Source organism: Petaurus breviceps, unplaced genomic scaffold (genome assembly GCF_028583685.1).
Source record: "Petaurus breviceps papuanus isolate PSGF00001 unplaced genomic scaffold, PetGlider_PUasm1.0 90466, whole genome shotgun sequence".
In the NCBI taxonomy this organism is placed as follows: Eukaryota; Metazoa; Chordata; class Mammalia; order Diprotodontia; family Petauridae; genus Petaurus; species Petaurus breviceps.
The window spans coordinates 1,706,464-1,722,448 of NW_027187260.1; the positions used below are offsets into that span (position 1 = coordinate 1,706,464).

General features: G+C 39.0%; 1 protein-coding gene and 1 pseudogene across 2 annotated transcripts in view; both read left to right on the top strand.

The window, feature by feature from the left end:
- Positions 1 to 15,985, top strand: part of NVL (nuclear VCP like) — a 604,731-nt gene that overhangs the window by 487,109 nt on the left and 101,637 nt on the right. For both annotated transcript variants that reach the window (XM_069062596.1, XM_069062595.1), the window contains exons 2-3: positions 5,858 to 5,942; positions 8,569 to 8,642. In XM_069062596.1, coding sequence (XP_068918697.1) covers positions 5,889 to 5,942; positions 8,569 to 8,642 — 128 coding nt within the window. In that variant the 5' untranslated portion in view covers positions 5,858 to 5,888. The remainder of the gene's footprint in view (positions 1 to 5,857; positions 5,943 to 8,568; positions 8,643 to 15,985) is intronic.
- LOC138141756 (large ribosomal subunit protein eL14-like) lies at positions 2,441 to 4,004 on the top strand (annotated as a pseudogene).

Sequence of the window (15,985 nt, forward strand, 5' to 3'; positions counted from 1 at the left end):
ACACACACACACACACACACACACACACACACACACACACACACCCTCTCCTATCCTCTCAACTCAGGACTCGTATCTTAACTAATCTAGAATACAGGCCAAAAGCAATTTCGCCTGGAATTCAAGGTACCTACCCCTTCCTGCTCCAAACCCAGCCATGCATTTATCTACTAGGTTCAGTGCTCTGGGGTTGCTTCACTTCTCAATAGGAAATACAGATCAAGATTGGGGGTGGGGAACCTGTGGCCTCAAGGCCACGTGTGGTCCTCTACGTCTTCATGTGCAGCTCTTTGATTGAATCCATACTTCACAGAACAAATTCCCTTAATAAAAAGATTTGTTCTGTAAAGCTTGGATTTGGTCAAAAGGCCACACCCAAGGACCTAGAAGTTCACATGTGGCCTCAAGGTCGCAGGTTCCCCACCCCTGGACCAAGTAGTTTAGTCCCACAGAGTTTATTCACTGTCTCCACTTGCTATCTGCAGTTCTGCTTGCTTTCAACTCCACTGAACAATTGGTATCCCTGCGTGTTTTCTCCTCCTCTATCCCCATCCTTCCCACTGCTTTTTAGCTTTCTTCTAGGTCTTGTCTCCCTCCATTTGATTGTAAGCTCCCTGAGAGCAAGAACTGTCTTTCTGGGGATATTTGTATCCCTAGCTTAGCACTTAACCAATGTTTATTGAATTGAATGAAAAGAGAAAGATAATAAAACAATCAATAAAGATGTGTAGATTAATTAAAATAGAATTCAGTAATATCACTTAATTTAATCAGTTGAGAGGGTAATACTTAAGTCTTATTGGAACCCAGGGTTTGCAAGGCTGCTAATTAGCCATTTCACATTTCCCTCCTAGACACTTTCTACTCTGGTTGCTTGTATCACTATTTTCTTCTGGCTCTCCTCCTACCTGAAAGACTGCTGCCCCTTTTGAGTTTTCTTTGATAGATCATTTTCCATATCAAACTCTCTAACTGTGGTTGCATCCCTAAGTCTATCTCTGGTCCTCTTTTCTTCTTTCTCTATACTTTCGCACTTGGTAACTTCATCATTTCCAATTAATTATCATTTCTATGTAGATAACACTCATATTTATATCTAGTCCCACTTTCTCTCCTAAGATCCAATGCCACAAAACCAAACACTTATTGTATTTTCCTTCCTTCCTTCCTTCCTTCCTTCCTTCCTTCCTCTCTCTGTCTCTCTGTTTTTTGCAGGGGGAAGGCAGGGCAATTGGGGTTAAGTGACTTGTCCAAGGTCACATGGCTAGTAAGTGTTAAGTGTTTGAGGCCATATTTGAGCTCAGGTCCTCCTGACTCCAGGGCCGTTGCTCTATTCACTGCGCCACCTACCCGCCCCTTCTTATTGAATATTTCAGATTGAACGTCTTGTAATCATCTCGAACTCAACACATTCTAATTAGAATTCATTATCTTTTACCAGAATCCCTCCCTTCATCCAACCTTTTCTATTTCTTTTGAAGGAACCATCATTCTTTCAGTTTCCAAGTTTTGTAAATTTGGCATCATCTTTTAACTCCTTACTTTCCCTTATCCCAGCCCCCTATCCAATCAGTTACCAAATCTTACTGTTTCCACCTCTACAACATCTCTCATATTCATTCCCTTCTATTAACACAACCACTACCTTAGCTCAGGTCCCTTATCACATCTTTGCATAGTACAGTACCTGGCATATAGTAGGCAATTGTGTGGAAGATGCACTTCAAATCATAAAGACCTGAGTTCAAATCCTTCCAGAGACATTTATTGATTGACCTTAGACAAGTCATTTAATTTCTCTGAACTTCAGCTTCCTCATCCATAAAATGACATAGCATATAACACCTACTTTATTGGGTTATGAGAATCAAATAAGAAGATATATAGAAGGTGCTTTGCAAACCTTAAAGCAATATATGAATGTTGGCTATTATTATGAAGTCAGGGAGATCAATTAAAAGGTAATTCAAGTTTATAGGAGTGTAGTCCAGTGAGGAGTGAGAAATGACAAGATCATTGTACTGGATACTTTCCTTAAATAGACACTACACCTTCCAATCAGAGGGGCAGAGAATTCTGAGGGTACTGATGAAACATTGAGAATCAAGGTTGATAGATTTGAAGGATAATGAGATTCCTGGGGTTTGGCGGGGGTTGTCTTAGATTGCTTCTTAGACTATTCAGGGAGTGGATAAACAAATTATGATTTATTAATATAGTGGAATATTACTGGAAGCATAATAAAGAAGTCCAAAGGAGTACATCCAGGTTGGGTGTGAATATGATGGAATATTACTGAACTATAATAAATGAAGAGATTATAGATGATATGAGAAAATCCTGGGTAGTATGAATTGATGCAGAATGAAGTGAGTAGAACTAGAACAATTTATTTCAGAAAAATGACATTGTAAAGAAAACAATTTTGAACACTTAAGAACGTTGGATAAATGTAATGAACAACTGTCTCCAGAGGTCCTATGATGAAGCATAGGACCTCCTAACACAGAGGAGAAAGATACAAAGATAAGAAGGAAATATACATTTGAAGACCTCACCAATGACTGTTTATTTGTTATAAGGGTTCCCCTCTCCCCATCTTGGTCTTTTAATGGCAGTGGAGGAAGAGGGAGAATCAGCAATAGTGATTTTTTTTTAAAAGGGCTATTTAAACACTTTTTAAAATACAGACAACAGAAAGAAGTTCAGAAAGAAGTAAAGAACAGGATAGTTTCAGAAGTAAATGTGAATTTCTTTTATTTAATTAGTCAAGAAGCATTTAATCATTGTTATTGTCCTTTGTTCTCAAAGAGGACCAAAATGACATCACCTTTAGAGTCAAGTTTCAATGCCTCCTACTGTGGCTGATCAGACCAATACAAACTTGGAATGCTCTACCACAGGTCAGTCACAAATAGTCAATGTAAACATTTGGGGTGGATTCTCTAAATTCTCTAAAATTGTGCATCTTGAGTTTCTTTTGAGCTACTTCAATTCTTTGCTCATAGAGCACAGCTGCTTCTCTGATGAGGGCGCACCATGCTGAGCAGTACTGGACCGGTGTCTCCCATGTCACACAATCAATTCCAAAGTTCTTAAGAGAGACCTTGAGAGTGTCCTTGTATCATTTCTTCTGAGCTCTGTGTGAGTGATTGCCAACTGAGTTCTCCATAAAATAGTCTTTTAGGCAAACATATGTTTGGCACTTGGGCCACAATCAGGCCATTGGAGTTACTATCTCTGCAGTAGAGTTTGAATGTTTGGCAGTTCAGTTCTAGAAAGGACCTCAGTGCTCTCGTTCGGCGCCGCCATGGTGGTTTTCAAGCGCTATGTGGAGATCGGCTGCGCGTGGCCTACATCTCCTTCGGGCTGCACGCCAGCAAGCTGGTGGCCATTGTGAACGTTATTGACCAGAACTGGGCTTTGGTTGATGGCCCCTGCAGCGGTGTGAGGAGGCAGGCCATGCCATTTAAGTGTATGCAACTCACAGACTTCGTGCTCAAGTTCCCACACAATGCCAGTCAGAAGTATGTCCAGGCTGCGTGGGAGAAAGAAAAGATCAATACAAAATGGAAAGCCACGCGATGGGCCAAGAAGATCGAAGCCAGAGAATGGAAAGCCAAGATGACAGATTTTGACCAGTACAAAGTCATGAAGGCCAAGAAAATGAGAAACAGAATTATCAAGCATGAAGTGAAGAAGCTTCAGAAGGCATCTACCTAGAAGGGGTCTCCCAAGAAGGGAGCCGCCCAGAAGGCAAACTTGCTATTAAGATCTCCACCAAGAAGATCCCCTCAAAGAAGGCTGAGGGCCAGAAGGCAGCCCCCGGCCAGAAGGGCCTGAAAGCCTCTGGCCTGAAAGGCCCCAGCCAAGAAGGGACCCACTCTGAAGGGACCTGCCCAGAAGGCACCCGCCCAGAAAGCAGCTGCTGCTCCAAAGGCCAAAAAATAAGAGGCTGCCCAAAATCAAATAAAAATTTTCCTACAAAAAAAAAAAAAAAGAAAGGACCTCAGTATCTGGTACCTTATCCTGCCAGTTGAACTTAAGAATCTTCCTTAGACAATTCAAATGGAAGCAATTCAGTTTCTTGGCATTGCGCTAGTATATTGTCCAGGTTCCACAGGCATACAATAACAAGGTCATATTATATGCCTGGCTCCATTCTAAACATTGGGATATGAAGAGAGCAGAAACAGGGTCCCTTCCCAGGAGTTCACACTCTGAATAGGGAGACAATATGCAAACTACTATGTATACAACATATACAATGTAAATAGGAGAAAATTTCAGAGGACAGCACTGGGTGTGGAGTGGAGTTGGAGAGGGTGAGATCAGAAAATCCTTCAGAGAAGTTCAGAATTAAGCTAAATCTTGAAAGTCATATAGAAGCCAGGAGGTGAGAGTACATAATAACATTCCAGACATGGAGGGCAGCCAGTGAAAAGAAAGAAGAAATAGTGACATACAAGATGTCCTTTTGTGATCTGTCATGTATGTGGGAATGCTCCTTCATTTTGGCATTTAAGTTCTTAATAAAAAAAAAAATTAAAGCAATATGCCAGTGGAGACCATATGCCCAGTAGCTTTTGTAAGACTACAAAGGACCTATGGAGTAAATGATGATCTGGAGTAAATCCAGATGAGCACAGGCCTAGTGAGAAAAGTATAACATTTTTAGAAGATATAAATGACTTTGCAGCATTAAATTTGTCCCTTCTTGTGTTCCCCATTTGAGTGTCACTTATTTGTATTCTCTCTGTGTACTTACTGTTCCCCTGATAGAATCCATATCTGTAGAACACTATGCCATAGATTTAGGTGGGGAATATTCTACTACTAATTTTCTTACTATTCCATTTCATTAAAAACTTGTCTTTTGGACTAATTGTGTTCTCTGGATGACTAAAGAAAAAGTAAATATGGGGTGAGGCACCTGAGCTGTTAGTGGATGGAAATTCCCTGAGTACCCTGAACTTGGTACAGGTCTTCTGGGGGGAAGAGGAGACATGTGGAGTGCATTTGCCACTTAATATATTACTAAGTTAGCATTCTCTACTTTGGACAAGAGCTGGACTTGGGGTTTCTTTGGTAAAAGAAACTCTCAAGTAAGGAAACTCCCTCAAACAATTCAGGTCTGCATCTAAAAAATTTCTTGGGGTGGTTAAATGACTTCCTCAGGATCACAGTCAGTATCATACCAGGGTACATGAACACACATTTCTCACTTCCAACCCAGTTCTTTATCCAGTAGGCTCCAGCTACTCACTTAACAAAAAGAAACAACTAATTGGATTTTCTCAATAAATCTTTTTTTTCCCCCAAAGCAAATAAATGGAGGCGAAAGACGAAGGAAAAAAAAATAATCTAAATAATAACGGAGAAAAGCAAGTTCTTTTTAGCATGAACAATCTGATTAAATTGACCTAAATCCGTATATCTTGTCTTGTTTGCAAAATTCTGAGTCGACCGAAAACGCAAACTAACAAACTAACTCAGGAAAGCTCAGTCAGAACACATATAACCAAGCAAAGAACGCGACGTCCCCACGTGTCTTTCAGAATATGAAACTTCCGATTTTTCAACCAATAGGCTTAGATCACTCCGCAAGGGTCCTTACGTTCAGGGTGATCTGGAAAAAGCCTTACGGAAAAAAAAAAAATAGAAACTGTAACTATACTGGATCAGATTTACACGTCTTCCTTGATGATTTCATTTTTATCATTCTCGTTATGAAAATACGTTATGAAGAAGAATACCACAGGTGGGTGGGATCAATCACGTCTACAACCCGGCAAGTGAATCAGGCATTCTCCAGGGCAGTTCCAGCGGCGAGGTCCCCAACTTCCTGTTGGAGACCACTGCGTCTCAGAGGGCAGATTTCTTCAGACATGAAACCTATCGGGACCTACGTGGACCGAAAGCTGAAAAGGCGCATCGTGCAGGTATGACCTGTCGGTGGACTCGCTCTCTCTCGCTTCTGAGCAGCCCTGCGACTCTCCATTCCACCTGCGGCCCTTCTGCTCATGCACTTTGTGCCCTCTTGGTCTCCCTGTACTCACCCTCCTCCTCTCTCTTGAGAAAAGCCCCGTGGTCATCCTTTCTTAGTTGGTCCTTCCAAGACTGGTTCCCGTGGTTTCACCTTTTTAGTGTCGCGAGGTGAGAGGCGGAAGCCAGGTGGTACCCCTCCCCCTAGGGGGCCGGCGTACTGACCGAGGCGGTACTGGACCCAGAAATGGGAGCAGCCGAGCTGGTGCGCTCTCAAGTTGAGCAGTTCCCCTACATACTTAGGGTGCTGCTGGGGGTAAACAGGAAGAGCGATCGATTAGGGGTCAGGAAACTGGGGTCTGAGTCATAATGCCATCACTGACCACAGGCACGTCCATGAACCTCTCCGGCTGCCATATGTATGGGGGGGGGCATCCAGAACTTAACGCGTTATTTTATTTTTTCATTAGATAGATTATACAGTTACCCTTCTGTCCTTGAGAACACCTCCTGCAGGAGAGGAGCCCCAGTTCCTTTCCTCCCACTCACTTTTTAACTCTGCTGTCTGACTTCTGACTCACTTTTCCAACTGAAACTGCCTAGACCTTTCTCAGTCCTGGTCCTTCCTTGATCTTTCTCTAAACTTTGGTACTGTTTACCTTCTTGTCGATACCCCTCTTCTTTAGGCTTTTCGTGCCCTTAATCTCTCCTTCCTGATTCTCTTCTGTTCTTTCTTCGTATCCTTTGTTAGATCTTCAGGGTGAGTTCTGCTCACTGTGGCTGTTTCCTGAGGGTCTGTACTGGGCCCTCTTCTCCCTCCACATCTTTGACCTACCTTGGTGATTTCATGGGCTCCCCTGGGTTTAATTATCATCTCAGTGCTGATGATTCTTAGATCTAATTATCCAGCCTTTGTAAACTCTCTGCCATCTCCAAAAGCCTGTTGGTCATCTTGAACTGGATATCCATAGACATCTTAAACTCAACTTGTCCAAAACTTGAACTCATTATCTTTTCCCCCAAACTCTACCCTCTTTCTAGCTTCTTTATTACCACCATTTTCCCCAGTCACTCAGACTCATAATCTGGGTATCATCCTCAATCCTTACCACTTTTCACCCCTCCACCCTTACCCTGTATCCCATCTTTTTCCAAGGCCCATTGATTTCACCTTTGCCACATCTCTTGAATAGGCCATACTCTCTCTGAAGCTGCCACGACTTTGGTTCTGGCCTCTCCTTTGAGTTTCACGTTATCCTTATTAATTATCTAATTCAGGCTCTGTCCTGGAGACATTCTCCTTTGTTACTTAGTGAGTTCTCTAGGCACAGACTCACATAGTGTTTTTCTTCATTGCAACTTTTGTCCTTACTCTAGGCAATTTCAGCATATGAATTGATACTTCCTTGTCAGTTTCTCAGTGTATTCAATTCCAGTTAATTGCTTCCTACCTCACCCCCCCCCAAAAAAAAAAAATTAAGACTTATTTTCCAAGAGTTCCCTCTATTATTCTTGTCCTCTCAAGTCACTCAGACATCTCCCACTAGCTCCTTCTTGACCTTTGTCTGGTGAAGAGGTGTCTCTTTTCTTGGTAAACCCCTCTTGGTAAACACCCTTTATTCCTTCTCTTCCTGACATCAAAATAAAATTCAAATGTTAAATTAAAATTTAAAATTAAAATATATTTTTAAGGAATGGGAAGGGATATATTAGGAAATGAATGTGACATTAAAAGAGGGAAGTATTAATAGGAAAAAAGATAAGAAAATTCAGTGAGAAAAATGATCAAAGGAGTAAACTTCTAAAGGAGACAGGATGAGAGTCCAGGTAGAGAGTTTGGTATTGTCAAGGAGAAGTCTTCCTTGTTTTCCAAGACCAGAGAATAGGGGAGAATTGGTTATTAAAGTTGTTCAGAGAGAGTTGAGTGCGAGTTGAAGCTTTTTTTTCTTCCACTTTTTTTGCTTGTTTTTGCAACCTGGCTAATATGGAGCTATGTTTTGAATGGCTATATGTACAATGGGTATCATATTGCTTGCCTTCTCAGTGGGTGGAGGAGGGACCTGAGTGAGGGAGAGAATATTGAGCTGATTCATACATATATATATATATATATATATATAGTTGAAAGGGGCCTTAGGAGTTAGTGTAAGCTATGAATTTTTTTGGTGGTTTTTTGGGTTTTTTTTTTTTTGCTTTTTGGAGGGGGGAAGGCAGGGCAATTGGAGTTAAGTGATTTGCCCAAGGTCACACTGTGAGTAAGTGTAAGTCTCTGAGTTTGGATTTGAACTCAGGTCCTCCTGACTCCAAGGCCAGTACTCTATTCACTGTGCCACCTAGCTGCCCCTTAAGCTATGAATTTTGTAGATAAAGAACTGTTACCCAGTAAAATTAAGGGGAGAAAAGAAAATCTTGCTTAACCAAGGTCACACCAATAGGAAGTAGATCCTGAGTCTTTCAATTCCAGATAAGACACTCTTTTCATTATACCATATTGTGATCATGATCCCTTATAACTAGTTTATGTATTTTAATCATTGAAGAAGAAAGATCACATGTTTATATTTTTCAAATTTTATGTTTTAGTACCTGACCAGTAATGAATGTGGAGAATATGTGGACATTGGCGCCTTAGCATCTGATTTGCAAGAATTGTATAGGTAAGCAATAAACAGTTAAGCATGGGAAAGAGGGAGTAAGCATTTATATAGCACCTACTATGTGCCAGTCACTGCTGAGTAATAGTACTCCTTTGATCTTCACAACAGCCCTGTGAGGGAGGTGCTATCATTAACCCCCATTTTACCATTGAGAAAACGGAGACAAGCAGAGGTTGACTTTCTCAAAGTCACACAGCTAGTAAGTGTTTGAGGATGAATTTGAACTCAGGTCTTCCTGATTTCAGGCCCAGTGCACTATCCAGTGCACCAGCTAGCTACCTTGATTATCATTCATTCTGCTCTCCGTCTTTCCAACAGAATTATAGTTGGTAGCCACACTCACCATCCTAATCAGCCTTTCTGTCTTAGAAGCTGTCATTCTTTTTTTTTCCTGAATAATTTTCTCTTATTCTCATCTTGACAAACACCACCAGCAAACTGACAATTTTAATATATAAAGAGCAATAGATGAAGTGATTATATATGAAGTTGAAATCTTTTTGTGAAGTATTTAGCATTGTCCTTGGCACATAGTAGGAACTATATGGATGTTATCATTAGCATTATTACATATAGCTTTTTTTTTTAAGTATGTAATAAAGTTAGTTAGTTTTAAAGCTGCCATGCTTGTTGGTCTTGCTGAACTGTCAGTTCTGTTCTTATTTATGCATTAGAAAATGTTTCTGTGACCCTCTTTTCTTTCTAGCATTATTGATAGTCTCCCTTTCTCTTTTAAATCTCTCTCCCCCTTCAGTTAAACGAATAAATAACACTTATAACAAGTAAAATAGGCAAACAAAACAAATTGACAGACTGTGTCTGAAAATATTATCAAGGCCATCACCTCTCTGTCGCCAGTGTCATGTAACCCTGGACAAGTCAAATTTAACCTCTGTTTTAACTGTTTCCTTATCTGTAAAATGAGAATAATAGTAGCACCTGCCTCCTAGATTTATCATAAAAATAAAATGAGATATAAGTGTTTTGTAAACCTTAAAATTCTGTATAAATGCTAGCTGCTATTGTTCATCCTTTGTGCATCATCAGCATTGGTTCTTCAGAGTTGTTATTGGTTCCTGTATTCATCAGAGTTCTTCAGTCATTCGTGAGTCTTCCATGGTCTTAATCCCTACTTTTCACTTTTTTTTAAATTGTTTTTGTAACCTGGGGACTGTGTTTTGAATGACTATATATATAATGGGGATCATATTGCTTGCCTTTTCAGTGGGTGGAGGAGGGACCTGAGGGAGGGAGAGAATATTGAACTGGTGTGTGTGTGTGTGTGTGTGTGTGTGTGTGTGTGTATGTGTATCTGTAGTTGAAAGGGGCCTTGGTTATACCTATTTCCACAATCATAGCCAAAGACTGTGCCTTAGTCGTCTTATACTTGAACAAATACAGGTGTAAGATTATTCCTTACCAGTTTCAATACCTCCAACCTTTTCTCTTCCCAACTTACCTGTTATAGTTAAAGTAAAAATTTCTTCCTTCAAAACTTTGGTTTCAACTCCTCTGTGAAGCTTTCCTTGATCCCCCTATCCCTAAAAAAAGTCTCTTCAAACCTCTCTAGAGAAGCACTTTGGATTTTACCTTTGCCCTCAACCCCCATGTATCATGCTTACTTGTGTATATGCCATACCTGTCCCTTCCCCCATATCTCATGACACCTGTATATGCTCCTCAAAGACAGCCATAAACACATACACACACAAAGAAATCAGACTCAACTTTATTTAACCTTTGTGCCTTGTTTAATACCTCAGATGGTTGGCTTTTTTAATAAATGTTAAATTGAGTTGAATAGTATTAGCAAAGCTTTGCTTATGTTAAATCTTTTTTAATGTTTTATTGATATTTTATATTTTTTATATCATCATAGTTATTCCCAGTATTCCTTCCCTCCCAAGAGAGCCATACCATATTACAAATAGCATTTTTTTTTAAAGAGGAAAGAAAAAGGGGCAGCTAGGTGACGAAGTAAATAGAGCACCAGCCCCAGAGTCAGGAGGAGCCGAGTTCAAATATGGCCTAAGATACTTAACACACACAAAAAAAAACTAGCCGTGTGACCTTGGGCAAGTCAGTTAACCCCAGTTGCCCTACCTTTCCCCTCCCCCCAAAAAAGGAGGAATGAAATAGTTGGCCCATTCAGTTGATACATTGAAAAACCCCAAAACATACCTAGTATGTAACACCTATGGACCTCTCATCTCCACCAAGAGATAAGAGTCTTTTCATTCACATCATGCTTGATCTCTATAGTTTTGTTCTATTTACTTTGTGTGTGTGTGTGTGTGTGTGTGTGTGTGTGTGCAGTTCTTTCCATTTTCATTTTATAGTTTTTGTGTTTATTGTTTTCTTGGCTCTCCTTGCTTCACTTTGCATCAAGTCATGTAGATCTTTCCATGCTTTTCTATATTCATTACACATCATTTTTTTCAACATAGTTATATGCAATTACATTCATGTACCACAATTTATTTAGCCATTTCCCAGTTGGGCATCTAACAGTGGGTTTCCAATTCTTTTGCAATCACACACACACAAAATGCTGTAACTATTTTGATGTATATAGGAACTTTCCCCTCGTTGATGACTTCTTTGGTGTATAAGCTCTGTAATGGAATCTCTAGGTCAGAGGGTCAGGATATTTTAGTCACTTTGTTTGCATGATTCCAAATGACTTTCCAAAATGATTGTGCTATTTCACAGTTTCACCAGCAATGTATTTATTATTAGTAGGCCTATCATCCCACAACCCCTCAAACATTCACTATTGTCATTCTTTGTCATCTTTGCCAATGTGCAGTATGTGAGATGAAAACTCAAGAGTTGTTTTGTTGCATTTCTCTTAATAGTGATTTGGAGCATTCTTCTATATGGTTGTTTTGAGAACTGTTTGTTCATATCTTTTGACTGTTTGTCATTTGGGGAATAGCTATTAGTCTTAATATATGTTAATTGTTTCTATAACTTGGTGCCAAGTTAAATCTTAAAAGAACAACTCTCTTAGCAGTATCAGTGAAATAGTATCATTAGAAACCCAGTGGTTACTGGTTATTAAGACTTGAAATGTATGAGTGACCCCTTAATAAAAGGATTTGTTCCATAAAACTTGGACTTAGTCAAAAAGCCACGCCCAAGGACCTAGAAGGCCACATGTGACCTCAAGGTCGAAGTTTCCTCACCCCTGCTGGACATTATCCTACTATTAATGTACCTTATTATTTCAGTTGCTTCCTGGATAACTAAGTGTAATGTTTTTTGGTTTTTGTTTTATTTTTTTTATTAATCTTTTATTTATTTATTGTTTTCAGCATTCATTTCCACCAGATTTTGAGTTACAAATTTTCTCCCTGTCTTTCCCCTACCCTCCACCCCAAGATAGCAAGCCTACTGAATACTCCTTCCCCCAATCTGCTCTCTCTTATATCCTCCCCATCCCTCCCCCCAACTTTCTAGTAGTGCAAAATGGATTTCTGTACCCCAGTGCCTGTGTATCTTATTTCCCAGTTACATGTAAAAAATAATTTTTTTAACATTTGTATTTAAACTTTGATTTCCTTATTTTTTCCCTTCTTCCCTCCTCCCTGTAGCAGCAAGCACCCCAGTGTCCCCAAGGTGCCTGCTCACACAGGTTCTTGGATCTGCTTTGTTAAAGGCAAGCAACTCAAAATGGGTTAACAAGCTTACTTTAATCAGTCAGACATATATCGTTTACCTTGTTCAGGGAAAAAGGTCAGCACCCCAAACTTTAAAATATACAGACAGAATTATCAAGACATTAACAGATCAAGTAGACAGCTTTCCAAACTGTCCAACCATTACATCCATACCCAGTCAACATCTGGGTTTCCACATCTGGGTTTTTCAAAGCCGGGGGACTCTCAACAACAGCTTCCCAGAATTCAGATCAAATCACAGAACACTTCTCAACGGGAGTCCCAAAACAAAGCTACACATCAGGGCTTATATAGCCTTCTCCTGGCTCAGAGAATGTAACAACCTTTTGGACCCACTGGCCAATCAAAAAGTATCAACTGAAAAACAAGCCTCCCACCCCAGTCTCCAGGTGCACTTTAGCCTAGGGGCAGGGAAGATCTTTAAATTTGCATTTCCATTACACTCCCCCACCCCCACTCAGAAGACAAGCAATTCAGTATAGTTGTACATGTGTAGTTATGTAAAACGTTTCCATAGTAGTTATATTGTGAAACTATCTGTATTTCCCTCCATCCTAGCGCCCCCCCACTTATTCCATTTTCTCCTTTGACCCTGTTCCTTTTCAAAAGTGTTTGCTTCTAACTATCCTCTCCCACAATCTGCCCTCCCTATCATCTCAGGGATCTCTTTGCCCTTTAGCATATATTGTCTAACAGTTTTATAAATTACTTAACTGAAATTATAAGATTATTTTCTATTATAATGGCTAATGACATGTTACTAGGAGGAATGGCTAAACTATTGGATGACTGAATTATAATCCAAAAAAACCTTGACAGGCTAGAATAGAATAAATTAAAAAAGTGTGGTTTTTTCCTATTAAATTTTGAGTCCTTATAATAGACTGCAATAATATAACTAGTGTCCAAAATGAAGCTAATGATAGTCCTTACATATATATGTTCTGATTAGGATCATTTCTAAATGCCACATTTTAAGAAGGACATTGGTAGTCTGGAACTTGTCCAGTTGGGTGGAATAGGTATGGCAAAGATTATGAGGGGACTGGAAGTTATGGCATGTGAGAGGACTGGTTAAAATAAGCAGGGGTGTTTAGAGACAAAAAAGACTTGGTAGGGCTATGATGAGTGTTTCATTATTTGAAGATTAGTCATGTGGAAGAAATTTGTTAAATATCCCCAAGTTGAAAGAGCTAGTGGAACTAAGTGGAAGTTATAAGGATGAAGATTTTAGCTAGATGTTAAGAGAGAACTACTTAATTATTAGAAGTTGATCAAGAGTGTAATGAGCTATAATTGACAGTGATTACATGATAGACTGGAAAAGTAGGTTGGAGTCAGATTGTGGAGATGCCTTACTTGCCAAAGAGTTAGCATTGCAGCCTTTGAGAATTGTGGGCACAGGAAGTCACTTAAAGGTTTTCTAGCAGGAATGTCATAGTCAGTCCTGCACAGGATGAGTAGGACTTCTTTGGCATAGTTGTGAGTGGTAGATTGGAGAGAGGAGAGGTGAGAAAGAAAGTCATTATAATATTCTAGTTGGGAGAAAATGAGAGCCTGAACTACAGTGGTGGCAGTGGTAATAGAACAAGAAGGTTTAGATATGAGATGTTGCTGAAATGGAATTACAATCTTAGCAAATCATGACCTCTTTTTTCTCCTGTCCCAAAAGGTCACATAGCTTTAGAGCTAAAAGGGACACACCAAGGTTAGTTCATCTAGTCATCTCATTCAGTAGATAAAAACTATTGACACTAAAGCCCAGAGTGGTTAAATGACCTTTGCCAAGTTCATAAAGGGAGTAAGGCACAAAATTTAGATCCCGCTCAGGTCTTTTGACCTTTGCATTTGAATTATTTTTACTCCAAATGCAGTTCTCTTTCATTTGTACCAGAGTGCTGCTTAGGAAGATGATATTTCAGGTTTTGAGCCTAAGTTACTAATAGTGCTGCCATAATCAGAAATAGAAAGTTTAGAAGTGGGGAAGATAGTTCAGCTTTGGAGAAGTCACATTGCAATGTCCAGGTGAAGATGTCTGTGGCTGATGCACAATATGCAGTTGGAAATGCAAGAAGACTATGACTCAGGAGAAATATCGAACTTAGAAGTAACCCAGTTGAGGATCACTCAGATAATAATTGAGATCCTTAGAGTGGATGAGTTCACCAGTTGGGAGAACAAAAAGAGGGGGCAGAGGACCAAGGGCAAATTTAGAGAAGGTAATAATGAAGAGAATCTATTGAGGAAAGCAGAGAAGGAGCTCTTGTAAATATAGAAAGAAGACAAGAAGAAAGTCTTTTCCTAGCAAAACAAAAGAGAATGGGGGAAATACACAATTAATATTTAAAACTGGATATAAATGACCAGTACTTATAAAATGGAAGAGGATAGAATGAACTAGAAAGCAGAATCTAATAACATTATTTACAAGAAACACTTGAAACACAAAGATTCACTAAGTTAAAATGAAGGAAAGGAGCTAAATCTATTACCCTTTTGCAGTACTCAAATAAGGAGGCATAACTTGCTTAAATGATGAATCAACATCATTACTTCACACACACACACAACAGAGCATCTAAATACTTGAAAAAAAATTGAATTGTAAAGGACCTTAATGTACTCCCTTTTATCCTTACACAAATCTAACTAAAAGATAAACAAGAAATAAGTAAAGAAAGTGAATTGAACTTAAGAAAATTTAGAGGTGGTAGATCCCTGATGATTACTGAATGGTAACAGAAAGGAATTTATATACCTGTAAGCTGTTTGGAACCTTTACAGAAATTGAACACGTTGTAGGAACATGAAAGACCTACCCAAAAGATGTTGAGAAGCAAAAATACTAAACACATTTATTGATCACAAAGAAAGAATAATTAACAAATTTGTAAAATAATTAGGGAATAACTTAATTCTAAAAATTGACAGATCAAAGAACAATGTATAAAAACAATTTTAAAATTACATAAAAGAACATGGTAGTAATGAGACAACATGCCAAAATTTAAGTATTAAAGCCAAAGCGATTCTTTTTTTTTTTTTTTAAAGCAATCAGGTTTAAGTAACTTGCTCAAGGTTACATGGCCAGGTGTTTTTGGGTGAGTGCTAAGTGTCTGAGCCCAGATTCGATCCCCAGGTCATCCCAACACTGGAGCCGGTGCTCTTACTCGCTGTGCTACCTGGCTGCCCCAAAAGCAATTCTAAGGGGAAATTTTTTAATCTTGAAATACTTTTGTCAACGAGAGAGAGCAAATCATTGAATTGGGCATTCATTTTAAAAAATTTGAACAACAAATAAATCTCCAAGTAAGTAACAGTAGAAATTAAAGAAGCAATTAATAAAATTGAAAGCAAAAGACAATTAAGTTGATATATAAGACTAGGTTGTTTCTTTTTTAAACCAATAAATAGCTCATTTGATTTAAAAAGAGAGGCAAACTAACTTTTCTCACATCAACAATGAAAAAACCACAAGCAAGGAAATTTCTGATTCAGATGTATTAGACTAAGATCAAAAGATATGAATAGGCAGCTTTGCAAAAAAGAAATCCAAACTAGTAACAACCATATGGAAATGATGTTCCAAATCACTAATAATTAGAAAAAGGCAAATTAAAGCAACTTAGAGGTTCCACTAATCACATGGTACAGTGATTA